General features: G+C 50.6%; 1 protein-coding gene across 1 annotated transcript; it reads left to right on the forward strand.

The window, feature by feature from the left end:
• Nucleotides 1-467: 467 nt before the first annotated feature.
• SPATS2 (spermatogenesis associated serine rich 2) lies at nt 468-25,241 on the forward strand. Its single transcript, XM_056322409.1, is given in 9 exon segments — nt 468-948; nt 9,672-9,995; nt 17,846-17,910; nt 17,912-17,926; nt 18,209-18,317; nt 19,309-19,356; nt 20,541-20,801; nt 21,063-21,272; nt 22,488-25,241. Coding segments are annotated over 8 exon segments (873 nt in total). The 5' UTR covers nt 468-948; nt 9,672-9,970; the 3' UTR covers nt 22,628-25,241.
• Nucleotides 25,242-25,462: the final 221 nt, after the last annotated feature.

Here is a 25,462-nt window from a genome sequence, read left to right on the forward strand (position 1 = left end):
ACTGCACATCAGCTTGTGCACACCGTTGCAGGGAATTTGTGCAAACCATTGCACATCAGCTTGTGCACACCATTGCACGGAGCTTGTGCAAACCATTGCACAGGAGCTTGTGTAAAGCATCGCATGTGAGCTCATGCAAACCATCACACAGGGCCTTGTGCAAACTGTTGCATGGAGCCTTGTGCAAACCGTTGCACTCAAACTTGTGCAAACCATCGCACACGAACTCGTGCAAACCATCGCACGGGGCCTTGTGCTAATTATTGCACAGCGGTCTGTGCAGACCCCAGTACCCCCTGGGGGCGAGGCGGGGCGGGACCGGCCCGGGGCTGGGGGCGTTGGGAGCGGAGCGGGGCCGCGAACCGGTGGAGCCCCGACCTCAGCCCCTGCCGCCCCCCATCTTCGGGCATTCCCGGAAGGCGTTCGGGTGTTTCCGCTGCAGGGCGGTGGCTCTCGGCAGTTTCCGTCCACGTTCGGCACCCGCCGCCCCGCCCCGTCCCGCCCATCGCAGGGGCGGGGAGGAGAGGGCCTTGGCATCGCCGGATTCGATTGGCTCTGGGCGGAAGTTGGCCACGCCCTTCTCGCACGCTGGAGGTGGGACCGGGCGGGGCCTTCGCCGTGGCGTCGGCTGGGCCGCTTCGCCATTGGCTGGCAGGACACCTCCCTCCGCGCGCCCAGGACTGCCGCTCCGCCCCCTCATTGGCCAGGAGCGCTCAGCCCTGCCCCCGCGTCGCATCTGAATGGCTGGCGGAGAAGAAGGGCGGGCCGAGCCTGGCCTTTCCCGGCTTGTTATTGGCTAACTCACGCAGGAGGGCGGGCACGGTGCGGAGGCTTCGCGTCGCCATTGGCCAACGATCGGTGGCTGAGCTCCCATTGGCTGTCGCGGGTTAAGGGCTCCTGCCGGGCCGCGGCCCCCACCTCCTCCCCGGTGCATCGCGGCGGCCTGAGGTGAGGGGGGGGGCGGGGGGCGGCCGGGTCCCGCCGCTGTGGCCGGTGAGTGTGGGGAGCCCGGGGCCGCGGGGCCGGCCCGGAGCGAGCAGGGGGGCCGGGAGGAGGGTTGTTGGCGGGGGAAGGCGCAGCCGAAGGCCGGGCCCGGGGGTCGGGAGGGGCCTTGTAGAGGGGAAGGGGGAGGCCTGAGGGGCCTTGTGTGGGGAAGGGGGGTCGGGAGGGGCCTTGTCGGGAGAAGGGAGGGGGCTGATGGACCTTGTGTGGGGAAGGGGCGGTCGGAGGAGCCTCGTGTGGGGAAATGGGCTGAGGGGCCTTCCTTGTGAGGGGTAGGGGGCTGTCGGAGGGGCCTTGTGAGGCGTGGGGGGCTGTCGGAGGGGCCTTGTGAGGCGTGGGGGGCTGTCGGAGGGGCCTTGTGAGGCGTGGGGGGCTGTCGGAGGGGCCTTGTGAGGCGTGGGGGGCTGTCGGAGGGGCCTTGTGAGGCGTGGGGGGCTGTCGGAGGGGCCTTGTGAGGGGTGGGGGGGGGCGTCGGAGGGGCCTTGTGAGGGGTGGGGGGGGCGTCGGAGGGGCCTTGTGAGGGGTGGGGGGGGCGTCGGAGGGGCCTTGTGAGGGGTGGGGGGGGCGTCGGAGGGGCCTTGTGAGGGGTGGGGGGGGCGTCGGAGGGGCCTTGTGAGGGGTGGGGGGGGCGTCGGAGGGGCCTTGTGAGGGGTGGGGGGGGCGTCGGAGGGGCCTTGTGAGGGGTGGGGGGGGGCGTCGGAGGGGCCTTGTGAGGGGTGGGGGGGCCGTCGGAAGGGCCGTGGGGGGGGTCGGGGGGGCGTCGGAGGGGCCGTGGGGGGGGTCGGGGGGGCGTCGGAGGGGCCTTGGCGGGCGTCGGGGGGGCTCTGTGGAGGAGGGAACGACCTGGGGGGTGGGCTAGGAAACGGGGTGGCAAGAGGGGTGCTGTGTGGGGAAGGGGGTGCCCTGTGCGGGGTGAAGGGGGTTTGGGAGGAAAGGGTGGTAGTGAGGGGGGGTGGGGAGGAGTGCCCCCCGCGGTGCCCCCAGCGATGGGGAGGGGGCAGCCAGCACAGGCCGGGGGGGGGGGGGGGGGGGAGTGGGCCCGGGGGGGGAGTGCAGGGGTTGCAGTCGGGGTGGAGGTGGGGCAGGCAGGGGAGGCTGCAGAAGGAGGTTTGTGGGTTGGCCTGGATGAAGCAGTGGGAGGTTTTTTGGGGGGTGAAGGGGGTGTGGGGCAGCCCGTGATGAGTCAGGGCGACGGGGGGGAGAGTGGGGGGGGGGCGGTCAGCAGTGTTAATCCATTATTTATGCCGCAGCCGGTACACGCACAGAGCCCAGCTCACCCATTGCTTCCACCCGCTGTCCTTCATCCCGGCCTCTCCTCCTGTACCGACCTGGCTCGTAAATCCCAGGGGCAGGGATCTTCTCCCGGTGTTCTCGGAGCTCTTGCTCTGTGGCCTTTAGCTCTTACTGTAACACAAATAATTAACGAAGGAGGATGAGGAAAAGCAGGCTGAGTTGCAAAGAGGGAAATGATATTTTCCCCTCTACCTCCACAGGGCTCTTTAGCACACCTAAAGCTTGGCTTCTCCCCGCCCCCATCCACTCGGGATTTTCTCCATGAGAAAGCAAGCCAGCAGTGAGTTAAAGGTTGGCTTCCAGTGCTTGGTCCCCACATTTTTATTTTTTTTTTCCCCCGTTGGTGCTCATCGGTGCTGTTCTTGTTTTACCTTTGATGATCAGCAGAAAGAGGCGTTCATGTATCCGCAGAGGGAGCTGTTGCAGAGAAGTTGGGAAGTCGCCTTGCCCGCAGAGACAAGCTGTGATTCTGTAGGAAGGAAGGCGAAGAATAAGATTTTTGTTGGGTTTGGAAAGGGGAGAAAAACCTGTGAGGGGTGTGGGATTTCTTTCTGAGGGTGCCTTAATGGTTCCCCTGGTGTAATCATCCTCCTTGGCCATAACTGAGGGGTGATGGTCAGATCAATTCTCTTGCAAAGCAGCTTGCCATCATCAGGCTGTCAGAGGAGCTGATGCCCAAACAGAAACAAAAGCCTCTGTGTGGAACCTTTGTTAGTTGATGGGAGGTAAACTGGGAACAATCGCCAGAAAATTCCCCACCAACTACCTGTGGGAGCTGTTGCAGCCTCCTGCTAGAGCCTGGTAGCTATTTTCTTGATTTTGAGTTTTTTATGACTACTTTTCACTAACTTTGCTGCTTTTCCCACTCCGTTAGCTCTGGCTGCTGCGTCTTTCTTTGGGGTGCTGGAGTTTTTGAGGTTTTTTGCCTTGAAAGTTGCAGGCGTGGAGCGTGTTGCTGTACTCTCAGGGTCTGGGACTTTGTGCTTCCTAAGCAGGACTTGCTCATACATGCTGGAGGAGTGCTGTTAAGCAGTCTGGCTGGAGCGTGAGCCTGAATCCAGGAGGTTTTTGGGATGTGGAGGAGGTCTGGGAGAGCAGAAAGGGCAGTGGGCATCAGTGTTTGCTGTGTGAGTGACCGTAGCTGGCACCCAGCTTCTGGCATCCCTCATAACCTGCTGGGGGGTGGATGGGGTGTGGGAGCGCAGCCTTGGCTGCGCTGGGATTGAGGAATAAAGGTGGAATCTCCCCAGAAGTGCCTACGGTCAGTGTTGGTGCTGCCTCCTGAAAGGTGGAGGGGAGGAAGCGTGGCTCTGACAGCGCTGCAGCTTCTCCTCGCCCTCCGTACCGCCTGCTAAACCTTCTGGCGGCTGGGGAGCGTGGGACGTGCCCCCTGGGGTCCTGCTGGGGTCCCCTGTCACCCTCCTGCCATCACACAGTGTTGCTCTGAGCTCTTGGTGCTCGGGGCCTCGGTGTTTTATTTCCTTTATTGCAATACTCCGGTCAGCACGTCGTTTGTGTGCGGTGGGCCAGCAAAGCGCAGGCAGCCCGTCTTAACTCGGGGACGCGATGTGTGTGGAAGTTGCGTGTGCCTTCAGCCGCTGTTCTATACGTGACATATACGTGGCCACAGCCGTGTCTGCTGAGGTTACTGTTGTCTCAGCTTTGGCAAACTAAAATCCACTTGCAGGAATTGTCTGCTGCATAAGGATTTTTTTTTTTTTTGTAGTTGTAGCTTACTCTTCAAGGGGCGTTTAAATATTTTATGATTTTTCTGAGCCATGCAACCCCCAAGCAGAAGATTCTTGTTGGATTCAGGACAAAGGAGCTCTAAAGGTGACTTGCAGTCTGAAGGGGATAAAGCTAGGTACTGCGTTTTTAAAAAAAAAATAATAGATCTGGCAATTAAACTATATGGCTTGCTTTTAATATTTTCAAGCTCGCTCTTAGGATAACGGACCTGGAGATTTGCTGTAATCAGAAAAAGCTGTGGCAGAGGGAAGATTTCCAGTAGGACTACAGTAATGCCATTCACCCCTTTTAAACTGGGGGAGGTGAAGGATTTTTTTTCACCATTTAGAGTAGAGCAATGAAAGGTGTCATCTCCTGCAGTATTTGCCATTTTTTTTCCTTCCTTCCTTTTCAAAATCTTCTGATGTTTAGATACATGGGATAAAAAGGTAAAAATATATCTGAAAGCCATGTGTTTATCCATAAATATAAAACAATTCTTGGCAAGACACCGAGGCTCTTCCAGATCACAACGCTGGCAAATACGATCTAAAAATAGCAGTGGTGCACGCAGAATTACACAGGACAAACATACATGTGCAAGTTCCCATCGCAGCTGTTCCCGCCTGGGCAGGCTGGTTAGGAAGGGATACAGAAAGCTTGGGATGGATGGAGGGAGGACCAGAAGACAAAGTGTGAGGAGATCTTTCCTTCAGGAAAGCAAAAATCGGTGTCCAACTCCAGAGCGTTTCAGTGTTGTTCAATTGCTCCGCTTGCATCGCTGTGTAAAGCGTCAAAAATCCCACCAGCAATTCCCAATACCTGTTTTACCTGGAAAGTGAGTATGGAAAACAGTGCCTGACCAGGAATCCAAGAACGCAAAACTCGGTGGTCTGCTCTTTTATCTTGTTTAAGTATTTGTAAACACACTGAGTGGGGTTTTGTAGCATCACCTGAATGGGTACCAGGAAGGTTTTGTCACCTGAAATCTGTAGTTTTACTTCTTTGTGCTGCAAAATGATGCACAATTAGCTTACAAGAGGTAGATGTTTGAGAATAGCTAATGCCCAGTCGTGCTCTGCATAATGCATTTGGTGAAAGAACAATAAATGTGTGGATTTAAACAGAATATAGACAGCTAATTATCTCTGAGGTTAAATGCTCAGTTCATTCTTGAGGAAATACTGGGGGGAGGAAAAAAAAAAAACCCACCCAAACCCCAAGAGTGATATTAAGGAACTATTTCCTCCCCCCCCCCCCCCCCCCCCAGTCCTAAAAACGGTTGTTTTGTAGTGTACCATTTTATGAGCCTTCATCCAGCACCATGAAAGGATTTGGCCAGGGTAGAAAAAGAAGCTTTGTGCAGGCAGGGATTTGGCGGTGGGTGCTGGTATTAGACCTTCCCGACCTGCGCTCCGTGCTCCTCCTTCCTTGCCTGCTCTGACCGAGCCATTGTTTGCTGGAAGGAGCTTCTGAAAACCCGATTGTCTTGGGGGGGGGGGGGGGGGGGGGGGGAAATGCCCCCCCCCGGGTTACTGTCGGGCTTGTGCCACGCTCACTGCTGAACAGTGTGCTTGCTTCCTTTCAGATGCAGCGTAATAAAGCTGCCTGGCTTTAATTAAAACGCTAACCTGATGTCTTCCGTGCTCTGGTCCAGGGCAAAAAAAAAAGTTAGTTCTTCAAACAGAAACGGCCGAGGCATCTGTGGAACATGAGGGATGAACAGGCTTATTTTGCTCTGCTGTAACTTAACAGGTATTTGTTGAAAAAATCTTAGGGTTTCGATGCTGTGGAAATTCCCCAGGGATTCCGCAGAGCTCTGGGAAAAACCCGGCTGTGCTTGTGCCCTGCGTTAGGGCCGGCAGCACCCAGCAAAGGCGATAAGAATTTGGGATGTCGGCGTGTTCCCGTGTGCAGCGGGGCTATTAAACTTGCTCCTCCAAGCTGTGTTCTGTGACAGGTAGAATAAGTTCCTGAATTTCTAGTGTAATAGTCGCTTTTTTTTTGTCAGGAGATGCTATAAAATTAATTCCCTTCTTGCGTGAGTGCATTATGGGGGGGGGGGGGGGGCGGCGGCACTGCTTGTAGATAAATACCTGGGTCCTCTGAGGTGCTGAAGTCTCGGAAAATGGATTTTTATTTGAGAATGATTATAAATTACAAACAGGACAATTTATTCTACCGAAATGCTGTTGTGTGTACTCACAGGGACGACTCTTACGTGCTTGATCAACAAGATTAAAATAGCTTGGGAAGGGACTACTTAACGCAAAAGCCAATTAGCCAGATGCTACTGTACGGTGTGAATTAACGCTCCAGCTGGGCACGAGGCTGCGGCTGGGGAGAACCCACCGCTTGCCCGAGATCCCAGCACCAGATTTATCTATTCTTCAGAACTCCAGATTTCTCAGCGAAAGCACCTTCCACAGACTAATAATAACAATAAAACAAAAATCCAGACAAATTTTTCACTCTTCATCATCTTTTCCTTCAAATGGGGAGCTGTTGGTCCCGAAAGTTTACTCAAATAATCCGTCTAGACGGAGCAAACCAGTGCTGCGAGTGGGGGATTTTGAAGTTGTTTCTTTTTTAAACTCTCTGTCTGTAAAATTCCAAATGTTTTCCTTCATGAGACGGAATCTGCCGGTAGTTGTGTGTTGAACAATATGCGCCTTTCCCGCGGGATTTGGGATTTGGAAAAGTTTGCCGTTACCGGCTGAATGCAGGCAGCTCGGGGAGGAGCTTGCTTGCTCTGTAACGGGAGGGAGTTGGGTTTCCGCGGGTTATATTGCTCCCCTGTCAATTCTGTTAGAACCACGATATTTTATTTTAATCCTGCAGGTAGATTTCTTGCCGGTTTTGTCTTGATGCTTTACTGTTCCTATAGACGCGTACGGTGCCCTGTATAAGCCTTATATCGCCCTTAGCTGGAGGAGCTCACCCCTCTTAACGAATTTATTTGGATTTGTGTTAACTTTTACTATTTTACCAGTCTTAAAAATTTCCGCTTGGGTTTTAAAAAACCCTCCTGTGTTTTACAGCCTCCCCCCCCCCCGCCCCCGATCTGTTTAAGGTTCCTGGCTAATAGCCGCGGTGAAATTTCCAGCCGATGGGAGACTCGGAGGTAAAGGCAGGTCGCACTGCAGCCTGCACCCTGATTCTGACATGAGCCAGAGCTGCTTCGGATTCTCTGGCTCTCGATTCTCACCACAGGGTATATTGGATGAAATATTAATTGCATCATCAAGGAGCAAAGATTTGCTGTTTTCTACTCATCAGATACATCAGTGGGGTTTTGTTTCCCATCCATTATTTTATTACTTTGCTGCTTTGACTTTAGCTTGCCAAGGAGTAATTCAGAACCTGTTCTATGTTGTTTGCTTTCCCCCCAAGACTTAATTACTGTTCATTTTTCTCCTTTGAAGTGGGTACAACTATATTTCTCGGGTGATAAGGTGTAATGTTTTTCAGGCTTTTTGAGGTTTCCTGATAACTTCTTTACTGGCAGCTTTTGGGTTTGTGTGGGTTTTTTTGGTTGGTTTTTTTTCCCCAGTTTGTCTGTTTTACAGGCTCTGTCTGAATGAAGTGTTCTTGCAGATATTTGCTTTTGGGGACGTACATGCAGAGGCGGTTTTGAAATGTTCCTTTGTTTCATGAATTAAGTTTGAGGCAACTTGAGGGAGTTCAGGTAAATGCTCTCAAGTGGGATGTTACAGCTTTTTGTCACTACCTGTGTGTTTCTGCGCTCCCTCCAGATTAAAGCATGCCCGTCTTTATTTTAAAAAAATGATATTATAAAGACTACTCTAAAGCACAGGTTTGTGAGCGTGGGTTGGTTGGTTGGTTTTGAAACTCTTGAGCCATATATACCGAAAATATTTGACTCTGGCATCGTGGGTCAATGTGGTAAACACTTTCTTCGCGACCCAATGTTATCTTAAAATCGCAGGAGGTAACCGGAGGTTCCTGGCAGCTGGATGGCCACGCTGCCGAGCGTTTCCTGGTCGTGGACACAAAGCAATCAGGCAGGGAAGTGAAACTCGGGTGTAATCGTGCAAACCAAAGCACATCGGCCCCGCCAGCACGGCCGGCTGAGCTCGACCTGCCAGCAGTCTCCAGGCGTCGAGCTCGGGAACCGCTCGCATCCCCATACGGCAGCTTAATCCTTCGCTCAATTCTTCGGCTTCTCTATTTTATTTTTTTTTGAGCAGAGCTTTCAAACGGTACGGGTTTTACGAGGTGGTATTTAGCGCCTCAAGGCATCAAAACGAAGGAAAGCGTTTAATTCAGAGAGCTGAAGGCAGCAAGGCAGGAGTTTGTAATCGCCTCTTGTTTTGGGACTGTTTGCAGGTAAAAAATTCTTTTGCACAGTCTTTTTTTTTTTTTTTTTTTTTTTTGTTGCACAGACAGCGAGCAAATCAGCCTCAGATTTAGATCGCTGCGGTCACTGGTTAGAAATAAGTTTGGAACTCCTGGGGAGCTAATAAAGGGAAATTCTAATGATAGGAAACGTCTATTTTTAAATCAAAATAAGCTCACGGTGATAAACCCTGGGGCAGTGTCGCCGGGTGGCAGGAGCCTTGCTGCATTCCTCAGCCTGGTGAACCGTATCCCTAAAAATAATCCTGATCCTCGGGGTGGATGGGAGTTGAACTTCTAATTAATAATGGGGCAAATGAGATGCGTGTTTCTCAATGCTGGCGTTTCCTTTTCAAGAGCCTGTGCGTTTTGCTAAAATGTACAAGGTCTCCTGATGGATGTTTACTAAAATCTTTTGCAGCGTCGGATACCTGTGTTTTACGTATTAAAATTGCAATTTTTTGTGGTTTTTTTTTTTTTTTTTTCCCCTGCTTGATTGTGAATACGTTGAGGTTTTGTCACAGGGCCAGATCCTTCCCTGGGGTTAAGCAGGTTTGCCGTGGCAGAGAGGTCTCTATTGTTTCCTCACCTTGCGTATAGTGTTGTTCTTTGTTTAACCTGTCATCCGACTTGATGTGGTGCCTGCTGCCCCTGCTTTCCCCGGCTCCTTAAAGGAGGAACGCGACGAAAAGACACGTATGTAACGCCACGCGGAGTTGCCCCTGCGCCGCCTCGGTGGGGGAGGCTGGTGTTTTGTGTTGAAATAAGCGGTGAAAGCGTTGAAAATGGCTCGTGCTGGCAGCAAAGTGAATTTTGCTTTTTCCCTGGGATGCTGGTTGCGTTAACACACGAGAGATCTGAGAGTTCGTCTTGTCACCGAGTGTAGGAACCACTCTGCCCGCTTTGTCTGAGGGCTCTTAGTCTGTAAATGTGGTGTTTGTGTTAGGGGTTTTTTTTTTGTGTGTGATGAGTTCTAAACCTCCCCGGTTCTACCTCGTGCGTGCTTAAGTGACTAGTGTCTTTGAATCGAGCCTGTTGAAACCATACCAAGTCTGTAGGGATCTTGTGGCTTTATATTTAATGTCACTTTTTTCTGGCTAGTTGTTTCACCACACCTTCAAGCAAAATACAGATTTTTTTAAAATTTTTTTTTTTTTTTTTTACTCTTAAAACCCGTGAGCAGGACAACTCTGACAAGCTGGGAGGCTTGGGGTATACCTTGGCTAGTACAGTAGCAATTTTCTTATTTCCTTTCTTTTTTTTTTTTTTTTTACTACTTTCTTTTTCAGAACCAGATACCAACTGCTGCAGTCAGGAAGCCTGACAAGAAGTTGCTTTTCAGAGGAAAGGAGCTGTAGTGCTCTGCTGGCCTGTCAGCAGATTTCTGACAACTCCAGACCCCGTTTGCCCTCGCAGCTGGGATTTTGCTGTCCCAAACCAGCTCTCTGCCGTTTCCCGCATTGATACAAGGCGGTGCGTGGATTGCAACTGCCAGCTACGTTGTTCAAGGGCGAGGACTCTTATTATTTCTTCTCCCCACCCCCCTCCCCGCTCCTGTATAGCTGACGGTTAGAGCAAACACGCCGAGATGTCTAAAAAGCAAAATACAAAAGGTAAGATGCACGTGAACGTGGTATCATCAGATGTCAATAACCAGCGCTATCGATTCCAAAGTTATCAATTAGGAAAGGGGTTAATTCCTTTCGCTGTACTCCTTTCAAGGCTGCTGATGTCCCTTGACAGCTTGTTGTCGCTCTTTTAGTGACATCATATAACCTGTTGGATTTTGTGACATTTTTAGTAGCATTTCAGTCGTCCAGCTGGACAGTTCTGATTTCACAAGTTCCTGTATAAGGTTAATATCGCATCGTTTTCCCAGTCAGACCAGGAGGGGGGGGTGTGTGTGTTAGATTTAACAGTTGAAGAGTTGCAGAGCCAAACTTTTTTTATTTTCCTGGCGTGCATCCTGACCTCGGGGTACGGTCAGGATGGATTTGAGGGGTGTCTGGGTCCCTCATGGGATTAATTCCAGCACAACTCGTGCTCCTGAGGCAGCCCTTGTCCGCCCTCTCGGTGCCCCTGTGTGTGCCAGGCTTCCAGGCCAGGCTTCTGTCCTGGACTTGCTTGTCCTGTCTGTGGCAAGTGCTTGCCAGGAATCCAGTTTGGAAAGAAGCGGAATCGAGTGGAATCGAGGTGGGATAGCTCAGCTCGGGTCCTGGCCTTTGGGGATGAAATTCAAACTAGACCCAGTTCAATCTTTTTCCTTCGAGGCGGGCACAGAGGGGCACCGAGCAAGTTTGAGCGAAGCTTTTTCCCTGGCTTTGTCTTCAAACGCACAGGCCGATTCTCCCGTTTCTGCCGTCGCATTCTAAGTGGCAAAGCCATTCTTGTGTCAAGCAGCTTATTTCAGGGAGGGATCTTATTTGTCGTGTGCGAAACATTAATTCCAAAGTGTGTGTGTTGTGAGGGGAGAAGGGGGGTTGAGGGTTACGGTTTTCTTTTTATTTGAACTGACTACTAATTAATAATTTAAGGCGAATGGGTTTGACAATTCATGTCCTCTACCTCAAGAGAAGAGCTTTTGTTCTCTGTAGATTTTTTTTTTTTTTTTTCCCTAGCAGCTTTGGCATAGAAACGGTGTCTACCTGAGGAGCCCAGCCGTCCTTTGACAGCTAGATCCATGCATGATTCAAAGCAATTAGTAACGGTTATGGAAATTACTGTATAAGATAATTTTTGAGTGATTTTTAAAATGCACTATTTTGTACCTGTGCTCTCAGAAGCCTCAGCCCAAGTCATTAAGAAATTGGCTTCTCTCTGCCGCTGCTGGAGCCCAGCAGTCATCGGTGCTGAGTTCAAGGTGTGTTTATCTAGAGAATGAACGGGTCTGGGTAGGTAGGGGAACACCAAGAGAGATCTATAGGGGACAAGAGGGGAGGGAAAACACGGGGGGCTCTTACTCTGAGGGGCTTCAGGGGGTTGGCAAATCCCCAGCCGAATGAGAGAGCTGGGGCGCAGTCGCCGCTCTCGGTGCTGTTCGGCAGAGTGTGTCGTAGAGAGAGCCCGCTGGGAAGCGCTGGCATGTATTGGGTTCCTAAAGAAAAGTAAAGGGATCTCAGACATAAATATTGACACCGAGCAGGAATGCAGAGTAGGCTTTTAATTCGCTCTGCCACCGGGGATATAAAATACGCGCTGCTTTGTTAAGCAGGCTCATCTCCAGTCCGCGTTGCGGTGGCAGTGTGGACATAAGGGAAGGTGAGAGTTAAAAAAGCTGCAGACTCTTCTGGCTGTGCCCTGTCCTCTTTAGACTGTGATTGAATTTTCAATTACTACTTTTCTGCTGCTCTAGAATGTTAATGTAGTCAACAAATATTTTTCCAGTCCTCTGTAAAGGAGTGTACCTTGGACAGGTAAGGAATGTCTTTTTGGTTTCTTTTTTTTTTTTTTTTTTTTCCTGAAAGCAAAACAAAACCCCTTTGCAGTGTAACAAAAGGCTGCTGAGAAGTGCCGAGAGATGGGGAACGAGACAGACCTATTTTTAATAATGCAGCAGTTTGAAACCAAATCAGAAGCCCACCTGTTTCTTAGAAGTGCCACAGAACAGAGTGAACATCTGAACTACTCAGGAGGGTATTTTTAAGCCTTCTGAAAATGCATATGCAAAGGTTGGGCACAGAATCATGTTCTACTCCTGAATGTTACTGGCTGTAAGTAACTCTTTACTCCAAAGATCTGTGCTGAGGAGAAAACAGTTCAATCTGTAAACCAGTCATGTAATTATCCCATTCAAAATCCAGCGGCGTGCGTCCACACGTAGGTCCGTGTCTGGGTTACACTGGATGGCTCATTTCAGCTTGAGGATATTCTAGAAGGGGTAATTTAGAAATTTGAAGGAAAGGTGGACTCGGGGGTGCCAGATCTCTAAACAGATACTTCCCCAGAGTCTTGTAGGTTTGTTGGTTTGCTGCTATCTCGGATCCTTAGCGCTTCTGTTTTTCTCCCCCCCCCCCCCCCCCACGAAGCGTGTGCGCTCCCTCTCATCCCCCTTCTGACTCGATTAATTGATTTGAGTGAAAGCAGCCACCAGGCTCAGGAATGACTGGCGACCCCAGGATACAAAGCAATCACATAAATCTTGTTTCCATCGGATATCAGCCGCGGTTTTAGGCGTGCCAGGATCCTGAATAAAACAGCGCTCGGGTTCCTACTCATCTGGATCCATCAGGGAGCCATTTCAATTGATGGAAAACTCTCCTACGTGGATTTGGTAAAGGCGAAAGGTCTGCGGCGTCGGCCGCTGGGGAGGGAGGGGTGTCAGCTGGAGCAGGGACCCCGAGCCTTTACAAACCCCCAAAATGTGTGAAATTTTATTTGAAGCTTGTACTTTGTTGAACAGCGTTGTCCGTCGAGCAGAAGATCCTGCTCTGCAGAAACCAGGTTTGCAGATTGGGGTGGTGGCAAATGATTTTCTCCATCTGTGTCCGGAGAGCTTGTAAAATGGGCAAACTGGGAGGTTGTGGAGTTCCTCTGCCAGGCAGCGCTCGCCGTGAGAAGATGGCGAAAACGTAGAAGGGCGAATATTGAGCGTGGTGTTCTGTAACCTGATAAATGGGATCCCGGCTCCTGGGTGAGCTGGGGTGCGGTACGAGGACGCGGGTGATGCCGGGAATTCCTGGGAACCTCGGCTGCATCGCTCTGCTGAGTGTGATGCTCTGGAAGTGCGTGGGTTTTCAATTTTTATTTTATTTTTTAAAACTTGTAGATGGAAATTAGATGGGAGGGGGAAGACTGCCCCGCAGTTTGAATTACCTTGATGGCTCTCTCATTTGGCTGGGCTGCCTTGGCTCCGCTGAAAGAAAACCCAGTGCCTTCCTTGGCTGCCTGCGTCCAACGCAGCAGGCGGAGCGCCGGATCGAACGGCAGCAGTGGGAGCAGCCGGGAATGGCAGCGTGCCAGGGCGGTAACGCCACGGGGGCAGCGAGACCCCCGCCCCCAAGCGCTCCCCCTGCCCCTGGGGAGCAGGATGGGTGCTTGGGAGAGCTGCATCCGTGCTGCATCCGTACGGATTCCTGCCCTTGCAGGAAAATACCTGCAGAAACCCCCAGTTTTATGGGCATGTTTCAGTTGATTTGCAAGAAGTTTTATTGGGTGGGTTTTTTTTTTACTCCATATTGAATTTATTTTTTTATCCCACTCTTCCGATTCCTTAAATGACCGTGGCCTTCCGCTGGGAAGGTTAGCCTGGCATTATCATCCGAGGGCTAAACTCTCCCACTGCCATCCAGCTCCTGCTGGAGATCGGATGCCTGGGAGGTTTAATTTCCTCACCTTGGAACAAATTCTTCCAGTTGTGAGTCCCATTTCTCGCCTGCGTAGCCTTGTTCTGGCCGCAACGTGGCAAGTTTTTTTTTTTTTTTTTTGTAACTACGCCTTGGCGAACCAATTGCTTTCCTATATTGAGTTTGGAGCGAGAAGGCGGTGTTGTGTGCTTGAAATTTGTTTGGGAAAATAAGAAAAAGGGACGCTTTGTTGTTGAGGCAAGGCTCTGAAGTGCAGCTGCCACTTCCACGGGCTCGGGAATATCACAGGGCTGTCCTTGGGGCATTAAAATACTTTCCGTAACAGCTGATGGAGGGACGAAACCCCGAGTTTAAATGCACCCCAGGCGGTGAGCAGGGAGAAAAATCAAGCAAGGACAGCGTAGGAACTCAGCGGACCCGCTCAAATATTTTAACGTATTTTGGGGAAGGGAGGGCTTAAGGTGGCGTGTGGGGGAGATGTTTTCCCCCTCGGATCATGGAGAAACTTAGTATTTCCGTGTAGTTTTTTTGGGTTTTTTTCTGCTGTTGGTAAAATATCTTCTCGACAGCAGCAAACCCAGGAATATTGATCCTACCCCTGGTTTAGTCCTTACTTGCCTCTCATTTGCGAGGAGAGAGCTTGGCGTCGGTACCCTCTGTTGCCTGTTAGTGAGAAGTGTTCTTACAAGGGGAAAAAAAAATAAAAATAGCACTATGTGTTGGTGTAATTTGTGAGGGAGAGCATGACACGTGAGAGATGTGAAACGTGGCCCGTGGTGGTCTGGTGGCTTCAAAGTGCGATACCCGACGCCCCAGGAGCCGTGAAAACACAGAAGGCTCCCACAGATGTCATCTCCCTATGGAATGCTTCTTTTGGAAATCCGGATTTATTCCCCTACACCCCCCCCCCGATATCTGTGGGTACTTCGCTGTGACGTTGTGACTGCAAGCACAGACCGATAGAATAATGGTATCCTGGGTTTTTTGGGTGGTGTGTGTGTGGTGTGTTTTTTTTTGTTGTTGTTGATTTTTTTTTTTCTCCCCCCCCCCCCCCCCCCCCCCCCCCCCCCCCGTCCTGGGAAGGAGCATTAATTCCTGTCCACTCACCTCTGCAGTCCTGGGCACGGGCATCTCCCGCTTCTCCCAACGCAGGGACTGCTGAAGATGCTTGTAATTAAAGCCAATTGGAGATGCTCTGAGTGAGCAGCGAGGTGCCTTTTTTTCTTTAAGAGCTTTTTATTTCACATTAGCTGAGGTCTCCCGTGTTATCCCTGGGAGAGACGCCGCCGGTTCCCGTTGACCTGCGAAGCCGCAGAGTCCATAAATGTTTCACGATTTAACTGAATCTTTTCGCCTAGCGTTTTAAGCACGTAGGCTGTTCCATCCGCCTGCGAGTGTCCTGGCTGGGGCAGGAGGGTGAACCTGACATTTAGATTAGGATTTTAAAATATTTTTTAAGTTTTTACACACTATTTGACTATGGAAACTTCCCGTCAGCTGGCCACGTGGGTGCGGCGAGGATGAAGTGCTGGATGGGTTCGGAGGAGCTAAATGCCTGTGTGTAATAGCGCTGTCGGCTTTCGTAAAACATCCTCTGAGATGCTGGTTGGGACCAGGTCCGTGGAGCTTGTCAGGCTGGTGCTTTTCTCACTTTTCCCTGTCTCCTGATGAAACAATTTGCCTGTCGTGGCTCAAAAATGAGCCCAGGACTCAGCTTGGAGCTGGAGGGGAACGTAGCGGCCCCCGTTTCGATTTCCTCGAGGTGTTGGGTGTGAAATTGTCGGATTTCATGTGTCCCGCGAAGCGGAGCCAGGCATCTGTTAGGTCTGTAGTTTTAATTCTGGCACGTGTTTCGTACAGAAAGGACTAATTAGCGGAGTTACGGGAGGAGCAGACTGATATTGGTAGGGTGGATTCTTCCTGGCATCGTTAGTGTTTCTATTTAAGAGCTCGCGCGTTGATTAGTCCGATAAACAGCACTGAAAGGCAAAAAAAAAAAAAAGTAGCTGATTTGGGATGAATGATTTCTTACCACCTCATTTTTCTGGGGGATGCCGTTATGAACAGAGAAGCAATTAAGGCCGTTGGCATCGTCTCTGGGGTTTATCGCATCAGATCAACAGGGTGTATGTTTTAATGCAACAGTGATCGGTCTGAGCGTCTGACTGACTCATCATGTCAGACATGACATGCACAGCCTGAGCCCTGGCTTTGGGAAGGAGCTTTTCTTTCCCGCAAGGATCTTAATTCAAAAATCTTGAAGTCGCTGGTGGCCGCCAGACTTCGGTCCGGGCGGGCGTGAGCATTTTAAATTCTGTCCCTTCTTGCAAATACCCACCGTCGCGAGAGACCCGAGTGCCAGCAGCCTTTTAATGATGCTTGGGAGTGCTCAGGGGCAATATCAAATGTACATGGCGGCATCGCCGGCGCATAATTTTTGCATGATAAACATTTGAACACCAGGAGGACTTGGGCCGTGGAGAAGCGGCTCAAAGCGAGCTGTGCCGACAAGCTCAGCCCCCTGCAATTGGAGATGTGGGAATGGGATGGGATGGAGGAGCTGAAAATGTGCTGCAGGGGGGAGCTGAACTTCATCTTTCCTGGCACCTGGGTCCTTGGTGGCTGCTCTGCAAGGAAGATTTTGAAAAAAGATTGCTAATTCTCACTCGGTGATGGGAGTCTGAAAGCCATTTACAAGATTAAGGACTAGAAAGTTGGTAACTCGAACTTCTGTGAGCTCGGGAAACTTGAGAAAATCTCGCTCATGGGGCTGAAATGGGTAAGGATGGCGTGAGGAAGAATTTAAACCGTTCATCTGTAGCCTTAATAAGAGGCTGACCTTTCCATCATGTTCACAATTCTGTCACTGTATTTGGAGGCATCTCGGTTTAAATGCTACATCAATGTCTGGGAACCGCGAAAGTCAATGGTGTGTCTCAAAATCGCGTACGAGTTATTTAGAGGAGGTGAGGGAAAGAACATGAATCAGCAGCTTGGAATATCAGCTGAGCTAAAACAGAAAGGGCAGTGACCGGGCAAGCGTCCCTATGGAGCATCTTGGCCCGGGTAGTCCCCAAAGCCACCAGTTGAGGAGCTTTATGGAGGAACCGATGGGTCCTGATCTCGTGCAGGCTCGAGGTGTCAAATGCCCTCCGAGGAAATCCACTGGTGGCTTTGTGGATTCCCTGGAAAGCGCTTGGTGATGCTTTTTCTGTGCAAAGCATGGAAAAAAAATAAATTCCAAGATGGAATAGGAGCGCAGAAGACCCCTGGGGTCTTGCAGCTGCTCCCTGCCCAGGGACACATGTTCTTCCCGGGACCGTCCACAGCTAAAATACCACTTTCGAGTACGTTCTGTCGTAGGAAAACACGTCTCCCGACAGCTCTATCTCCCTTGGGTTTGCTAAATACAAAATTTAGCCTGCCTGGGACCTTGGGCAGGAAAACAGAGCGTGGATTTGTGATGCCAGGCACTCGCAGGAGCGGTGGGGCCCGCAGATTTACGTGACCTTTGCTCGCTGGCAGGGAGCAAACCCGTTGGTGAAGGCTGTCTCAATTATGGGTCTCTTTTGGAACATAGAAGCATTACCTTGGAGATCATAGCTGGCAGGGAACACAGGCTGCCGGAGCTTCAAACCCATTTATCAGTCTGCTTGCCATTTGTATCTCCAGGTGGAGGAAATTGTTAAATATGCTGCTCGAAGGCTTAAGCGCTTTTGTTAACTCTTTATTGTTGGGCTTGGTAAAAGATTCAGATGGAAACGGAGAGCTGGACTGTTCATCTTCAGCGATCTTCCGTCCCGCACGCTGGGCTGGTGGGTTTTGACTTGGGGTTTTGATCCGTGGATCAAAACTGACCCAGAGATTGGGAGTGGATCGGCTCCTTGGGTGGGTGGGGGGGAGGGGGCACCAGCAAAGTGGATTTAACTGGGTTGGTAAGCAGAACCTGGTCCTTAACCAAGGGTGGGTGATCAGCCATGTGATAATAATCTGCTGCTAACCGTACGGCGGCAAGGCGGCGAGCGCCGCACGTTTGTAGGATTTCAATTTTCTCCTTGGCAAAGTACCAACTTGGAGCTGACCTCTTGCTTCGCGTCTTTCTAAATGTCTCTCGGTGCCTGTTGTTCAGAAGAGAGCTTCCCTCTCCTTTGTCTCCGCAGATCCATCTGGGTTTATTTTTGATGTGCAGTCCAATACCGTGATGGCCCAAGGAGGAACCTTTGAAAAACATGAAGGAGAAGGTAAATGTGTCTTCTGAGACTTTAACTCACCGCGTGCCGCGGAAGAGCTGGTGAACGCTCTATCTTCATCTCCTCTCTGAGATGAAATATGTTTCTGTTGGGGAGCCAACTGCAGCTCTGTCAAAAGCCAAGTTTTATTCGGGCTAAATCATCCTGGCACATTAAAGTTTTATAAGGAAGTCATCGGTTACGGGTTTTAGGCTGCTCGCGGGAGGGTTGCTGCAGGCTCCGTGTGGGCTACAGCAAACGTTTGACGCGTTACCCTGTGTTCCTTCCCTCCAGATCAACGCGGTGCGTGCGATAGTCCCCAACAGGAGCAACAACGAGATCGTCCTCGTGCTGCAGCATTTTGACAACTGCGTGGACAAAACTGTGCAAGCCTTTATGGAAGGTAACCGCGGCTGGTTTCGTGGCGGGGCTGGCGGCTTTGGCGCTCCTACGTACCATCTTTCCCGTCCTGCTTCAGAAGCAGCGGCGGCCTTCGTGCAGAAAGTGAAGTGCATGAAGTAGCAGAAGCTCGTGTAGCTTCTCAGCGCATCCAATACATGCTCTGTCCGCAGGGGTGACGGACAGACCGTTCTCTTCCCAAATTTTAGCTGGGGTTTGTTCAACTGGAGGTCAAGGCAGAGAGAAGCATTTGATAGCTCTTCAGATAAAGGAGGCTTGAGGCTCGATTCCAGAACTTTCGTTCGTGTGTACAAAACGGGAGTGTCTTCGGCTTCAAATTGTTGCCGTTTGTACTTTGAAACCTGGCTCTCGCATCTTCTCTTGGGTCTGGCTGTCGTTGCTGCAGTCGATGGATTTTATTTATTTATTTATTATTTTTTTTTCTGACCTTGGAAAAAACGGGCTGTTGCTGGTGACAGCGCCTGTCGCTTTGCAGCTCTGATTTCCATGCTGGCCATCGCTGACAACTGTGCTTTGCCTCTGGCCCACAGAAGGTATGACAGCTATTCCTGAGGCTGTGGGCATCCTGACACAGCTGGTGTCTCTGGGGAGAGAAGGCCAGCAGATATCTGACCTGAACGTAACCTTTGAGTTCAGAACATGCTCCAGCAGGTTGCCAAGTACCTAAACCTTTAGTATGACAGAGCCAAAGAAAAATATTATTTCTTTTTTCCTCCCCCTGCCCCCCCCCCCCTTTTTTTTTTTTTTCCATTTGTTTCCTGGAAAGACCTGGCCCTGTGTTGTAAGGGTGTAGTCCCGTTCGGCAGTGTGTTCCCAAAGCAAAAATGAAACCGATCCTTTTATTACATCAGCTAAGAGACTTGAAACTTAGCTGCAGGAAACTGGCTCCAGGTATGGAGGCACTTCCACGTGACCGGGGGAAAAAAATTGGAGCGGGTGCCTCGTCCGCTGCTCATCGCTGCGTTTTGTTTCAGGCAATGCCAGCGAAGTACTGAAAGAATGGACTGTAACGGGCAAAAAAAAAGGTAACGAGTTTAAAATATACTTTCCTAAGGCATTTACCTTCTTGTTTTGAGGATTTAGACTAGGGAGGCTGGTAGGCATTCCTCGTGATTTAGACGGGAAAAGAAACCGAAGAGCAAACGTGGATATTGATGTTAGCAGAACTGATGCACGGAGATAATCGCTAGGTTATCAGGTGCCTGGCTGTTCAGGGCAATGATTTACAGGGTAACTTCAGTGCAAGTTGTAAACATCATCTTCTGGCCACATTTGCATTTCATTTAGCTGTCAGACACATTTGTGGTCGAACGTGGCATCTGCAAAAAAGGTTCTAGACTTTCTGTCCTTGCAGTCACTTTTATTCTGCTGACCCTCTACAGGACCCCTAATCCGTGCACACAGCCCCACGCTGGAGTAAATCTTTATCAGGTCCATTTATTTCCACAGAGCTCTGTAATTCACTGTTCAGATAGTCACGCTGTTCCATTTTTCATCGGTAACCTTTGGAGCTGAGCAGTTGCGTTTAATGCTGAGCTCTGTGGAAATATATTTCTTTGTCACATAAGCTTTCTCGAGTGTTTTGCTAGTTCTTTTGCTCAGACCTCTGTGAAAGGGTTAAATAAAGATTTGCAAAGTTTCAGTCCTTGGTATTATAATATCTGAATCCACCAGGAGAAGAATAAAACCATAATTATTCAAAAAAGACTCCTTGGAATACGTGAAAAGCACCAGCATGAACTGGAACTGGGGGAGGAGGGGGGGGGCGGGGAGGAAACCCGTGCCTGAGCAGCCGTGTGCTGGGAAATGAGGGACGTGGGAGCGGAGCGAGGTCTAGCAGAGCACCCTGGCAGCACCCAGGGAATCTGGCTGGGAGCACCCCCAGCAGCCACCCCGGGCTGGTGCCGTGCCAGGGTTACAGCCGCCAACCTCTTGGCTGCTTCCCATCGCTTCCCTGCCGCCTTCGGCCGGTACCCGGCACGCCGCTCTTGTTGGCACGCCATCGGAGAGGATAATGTATTCGCGCCTCATTAATGCCACTGTATCTGTCCTCGTTGTTGAATAAATCCCCTCCTACTGTTAATAGGATCAACAGCCAGGCTGGCTGAAAAAGCATTTAATTCAGCTACTACTTCAGGAATTAAGCTTAACGTGTTTTGTTTCCCTCCCCCACCCCCCCCCTTTGCGGTGCGGATGCCTAATCCTTAGAACAAGAAGAAGAAAACCAAACCGAAACCCCAAGCTGAATCGAACCCTGGCCTCCCAGAGCCCGGTAAATTGGTGTCCACTGAAGAAGAGCAATCAGCCAACTCGGAGAAGGGTGGAATTAACGGTTTCCATGTCAACGGCTGTGCCCACGACACGGAGTCCGTGGACTCGCTCAGCGAAGGTTTGGATGCGCTTTCGATTGATGCCAGAGAGCTGGAGGATTGCGAGCCCGCTGCGCCAGACATGCCTGATAGAACAGGTTAGTCTCTCTAAAGTAGCACTGGAGACGGGCGCCTGGTGTTTAAAAAGCAGAGGAGCTGCCTCTTTTTGTGATCCTTTTGTTTTGGGGCAGCCTTGCGTACCCGGTTGTTTGGCTTGGCTCTTCAGGAAAGAGCAGCTCACCTTGATTTCTGATTTTATTTTTATATATTTTTGTGTTGTTGTTGTGGTAAAGAGGTGGTCAGCGTTCTGCTGTCCTCCCCGCCTGCCCCTTTTAAACGCATGTGCTTTTCTACAGCAGTGCCTGAACTAGAGAATGGAATAGCAGACTTTGACACAAAATCGCTCATCATGCATCCTTCCCAGAGCCCTTCGTCTCTCAGGCAGCGGCCTGAGCAGAGGAGCGCTAGCAGGTCTCTGTCCCGATCCACAGCGAGCAATTCGACTCCTGCCTCCCTCTCCGTAACGCGGCTGGAAGATGTGCCCGTTTCGCCTGTGAGCAAGAAGCTGGGTAAGGCCCTGAGGCTCTGCGCGCTGGCCGGCGGCAGCGCAGGGTGCTGCTGGCCACGTTCTCACCGCCCCCTTCCGCGGCGGTGCTGACAGACGCGGTGCAGAGCCACGCTGGACTTTGATTTTAACGCGAGCTAACGTGCCGCTTATTATCTGGCCAGTAAGTTGCACTCTCCTCCCCCTCTTCCCTACGCGCAGCGGGAATCTTGACAGCAGTTTAGATGTAGTGCCTGGAGCAGCAAACCCATGGGTGTGAGAAGAGCAGGGGAGGAAGCAGCCAAGTCTCGCTGCGTACGTTTAGCCCGTTCTTCTCCACGCTCCATCACGGAGCCTTGAGGTGGTTTCTCATCTTTTGTGAGAATTTGTAGAAAGGCCACAAGTTCGGACCAGTCCTGTTACAAGAAGTGACAGTCGCCTCCTACTGTGTGGGGTTTTTTTTTTGTTGTTTTGGGTTTTCTTCTTTTTTTTTCTCATTCTTTCATGTGCTTTCTCCGCAGCTGAGTTCTTACGATAACAAGTGGGGACAGGGGGGACCTCAGGGACCCTGACTGCGAGCACGGTTGTTGTACTTAGCGTATGGAGATGAGGTGGTGGTGGTGCTTCACCCCCCTCGCTGCATGGGGAAGCTGTAACGAGCAGTTCCAACTTCCCCAAATGATGAGCAAGTTGCCCCTTGGTGGTGGTGGGCAACTACATTCCAGAGAGCGTGGGCAAGGTGGTGTTACCCTCCTGGCGAGCTGAGACGCGGGGACTAACCTTGGCAGCCATAACCAATCCTTTCCTCTCCTGATTTGAGGAAATAACCTTAAATGTAGTTTCCTAGATAATTCCCTTCACCAGGCAAACAGTCGGTTTCGTATCGTTTAGTGATGCGGTGCGGCGGTCTTCGGAGTAGACCGCCTTTGGCTTGTCTCCAGCCTCTAACACAAAAGCAGCTCACGGATGCGTTTGATTTCTCTCACGTATTTAAAAACGTGGAGGGACGTCCCTGCCCATGAAGGAAATTCTACAAGCCTTGGGAAAACTTTTCCCAATAAGAAAATCCCTCAGACTGAACCTAGTGCCTTTGTAATAGGGGAGGGAAAGAAAAATTTCAAACCAAGCAGTGTATCGTTTTCAAAGAAAGAAGGGGAGATGTCTTTAGATGTATCCCTGCTGGGAGGATTTAGCGATGTGATTGACACGGCTGTTTGAGTTCGCTCTTGTCTCTTGGTAGGTTCTAATATTGAAAAATCAGTGAAGGATCTCCAGCGCTGCACCGTTTCGCTGGCTCGGTACCGGGTGGTGGTGAAGGAGGAGATGGATGCTTCCATTAAGAAGATGAAGCAAGCCTTTGCTGAACTGCAGAGTAGGTGAGTTAACTGGAGGGCCGGACCCAGGTGGTTAAGGCGTAAGACCGAGACATTTGGAACAAGTCTGCCGCTTTTTTAAGCAGCTTAATGACTTGTTTGTGCGTGCCCTGCTGCCCCAGCCCCGTTCTTCAGCATCTGGGAGCTCAGCGGGTCGTAAAGAATAAACCCGAGTCCAAAGTCCTGTACTCGGTGGATTTTAGGAGGCATCTTTGCCACCCTGTGGTTCCAGCCCTTGTCCCTCACATGCGGTGGCGTGTTGATAGACTGGGTCGAGGCTTTGGTGTGTCCAGCAGGGTCGTTGATGAACTGGGGCTCCGTGTCTCTTACCAAACAGTTGTCCCGACCATCCTAAAGTCATTTTAGCCGCAGGTAAGATGAGGAACTCTCCAGTAACGTACTGGTTAGGTGCTGGTATTAGCTGTGCTAGAAGGAGAGTGGTGGGGAGCTCAGGCTGCAGTAGTGTTTGTCTTTTAGAAGCAAAATTTATATCTGAAATCTTCCAAACGTAGAAGATGGAAGAGAGAGGGATCCTTCTGAAGGTGTGAGTACACATCAAAGATCATCTTGTGCGGCACTGCTTCCCCCGTTCCCAGCCAAGCTTTTCATACTGGGCATGATGTTCCCGATGAGTGTAATCAGGTCTTTTTTATTTATTTATTTTTTTTTAATGAACGTCTTTATTAGTTTGAGACAAGTGCTTTAAGACAATATTGCAGAAAGCCTAACATGAGATACGTTCCCTGTCTTGGCTGACCGAGAAATTGTTCTTAGTTATACAAATATGATGGCTTTGGGTAAAGAAATATCAGAAGAAAACTGCCTAAAGGGTTCTCCTTGCCTGAAGTGAGGAACGTTTGACGAGTAACTAAAATGCTGCTATCCTGTTGAAGGATGGAAGTAGCTATTTGGCAGATTGCAAAATCCGTGTCAAAAGCTGTCTCCCATCTGAAAATTTTGTGGCCTCAGAGGCAGGAGTGTTTAGCGGTGATGTAGGGAGCTGGATTCTGAAGCCTTTCAGCAAATTTTGTTGTTTGGCGTGGACCTTTTTTTTTTTTTTTCTTGTACTCGCGTTGAACTTTGCCACCGGGAAGGTTTCTCCTGAAGGAAGTGGAATGCTCTCCTGGACTTCAATTCAGCGTGTGCTAAAAATCCTGACCAAAATGTTTCTAGATGACTTTTAAACTCACCCGAGGAGCCTCTGCCAAAGCAGAGGGGCAGGGTTAAAGGTGGCCGTGTGCCCTGACCCTCGTTTCTGTGCTGAGTTGTGCTCTCCAAGCTGAACGTGGAGCTCCCAGCACCTCCCGTCTTTTGGAAAAGTGCAATGTAAAGGGATTTAACCTGTCGATAGCAGAGGGATTTGTAGCCCTAACCGAAGTTTGGGTTTACGAGTATTTCTGACTTTGTTAGTGGCTTTGTCTACCGAGTCAATACCGATACTGATTCAATATTATCACTGTGTGCAGTGGGTTGTTGTTAAGTTGGTTGGTTTTTTGTTTTGTTTTGTGGTTTTTGTTGGGTTTTTTTTTCCTCTCTGCCTTTCTATACAGTTACAACAGCTGTAGAAACCTCTCCCTGGCGTGCCAAATGTCATTCTTTTGGCGAACGTGTCTGGTTCCATACAAGTCATTCCTCACCCTTTGACTTAGTTATCATCTATAAAAACACTTGCGTCACGTTCGGAAAGGTTAAAGGCTCAAGTCCGTTGCTCCCGGTGAGCCGAGCTGCAGCCAGCGAAGCAGGACACGCGATTCCGGGTGGGAGGGAGGCGAGTGCCTGCCTGGAACGGGGCCACCGGGAACCTCCTTTGACAAATGCCAAGTGAAGGAGCTGCCCAGCAGGATGCCGGCTCTGGGCCGTTGATAAGCGGTGACTCCGCAGCCGGGGGCTCTGCCGAAAGAGCTTCGCTTTCCTTTTCCCAGAAGTGATGCAGTTGCCAGTGAGCAGAGGTGTAAATTGCACCTTCGTCTTTTTCTTGGTTGGTTTTTCTTGTTTATCCAACTCCCTTCGTGACCCAGAGAACAATTAGTGTATTTTCAGTCTGACGGCACAAGGCAGGATCCGATAGTTAAATCCTCTTGCTGAATAATTCCCTCTCCAGTTGGCTTTCTACGAAGGAAAACCTGGTTTCAAAGCAGGTTTGGTCAACTGAAACGGGTTATTTAAGTAGCAAAGCTTGAACTGGTTTAACATCTGCCTGTCAGGGCTGCCCTTCGGGTGTCCTTTTAGTCAGCGAGGCTTCCTAGAGCTCTTGACCTTCATCTTCTCTCGCTAGACGTGCTTTTCCGAGACCTGTGGTCTGTGGGTAGGTAGAGGGTGAAGGAGGAGACTGATGCTGGGGTCGTGCCTGTCTCAGCTCCGAAATCCAGCCTGGGTGAGCGACACGTGTACGGATTCCTCTTTGGAGGGGATTTGCTGCTCTGGGCTGGAGTGATGGGGTAACCTGAGCTGGAGAATCCTGGTAGTCCCTTAATTTCCTGAGTGTGTTGTTATCCACTGACAGGGAGAGTAGCACATCTTGGGGGGTGGAAGAAGCCCTCAGCTTTACGAGCGGTGTGGGTAAGTTCAGTTTCAGTGCTGAGGGGGCTGTGGGGCCGGGTTCGAGCTTTCCCACCCCCGAGATCCACACCACCACCATCCCCCCCCCCCGCCCCGATTTCCTCGTGGCAGAGCTGCCAGGCGTGCTGCCAGCCACCTTCCATCGCCGTCCGCCTTGGATCGCGTTTCAACCCCGAGGAAAAGTGACCCCAAACCCCTTAGCGGGGCTTGGCCAAAGAGCCGTTGTCTTTCACAAACAGAAAATATCTTGCAGGTGGAGCTGGCTGGCAGCTGAGAGCATCTT

Source organism: Falco biarmicus, chromosome 19, assembly GCF_023638135.1.
Source record: "Falco biarmicus isolate bFalBia1 chromosome 19, bFalBia1.pri, whole genome shotgun sequence".
NCBI classification, from domain to species: Eukaryota; Metazoa; Chordata; class Aves; order Falconiformes; family Falconidae; genus Falco; species Falco biarmicus.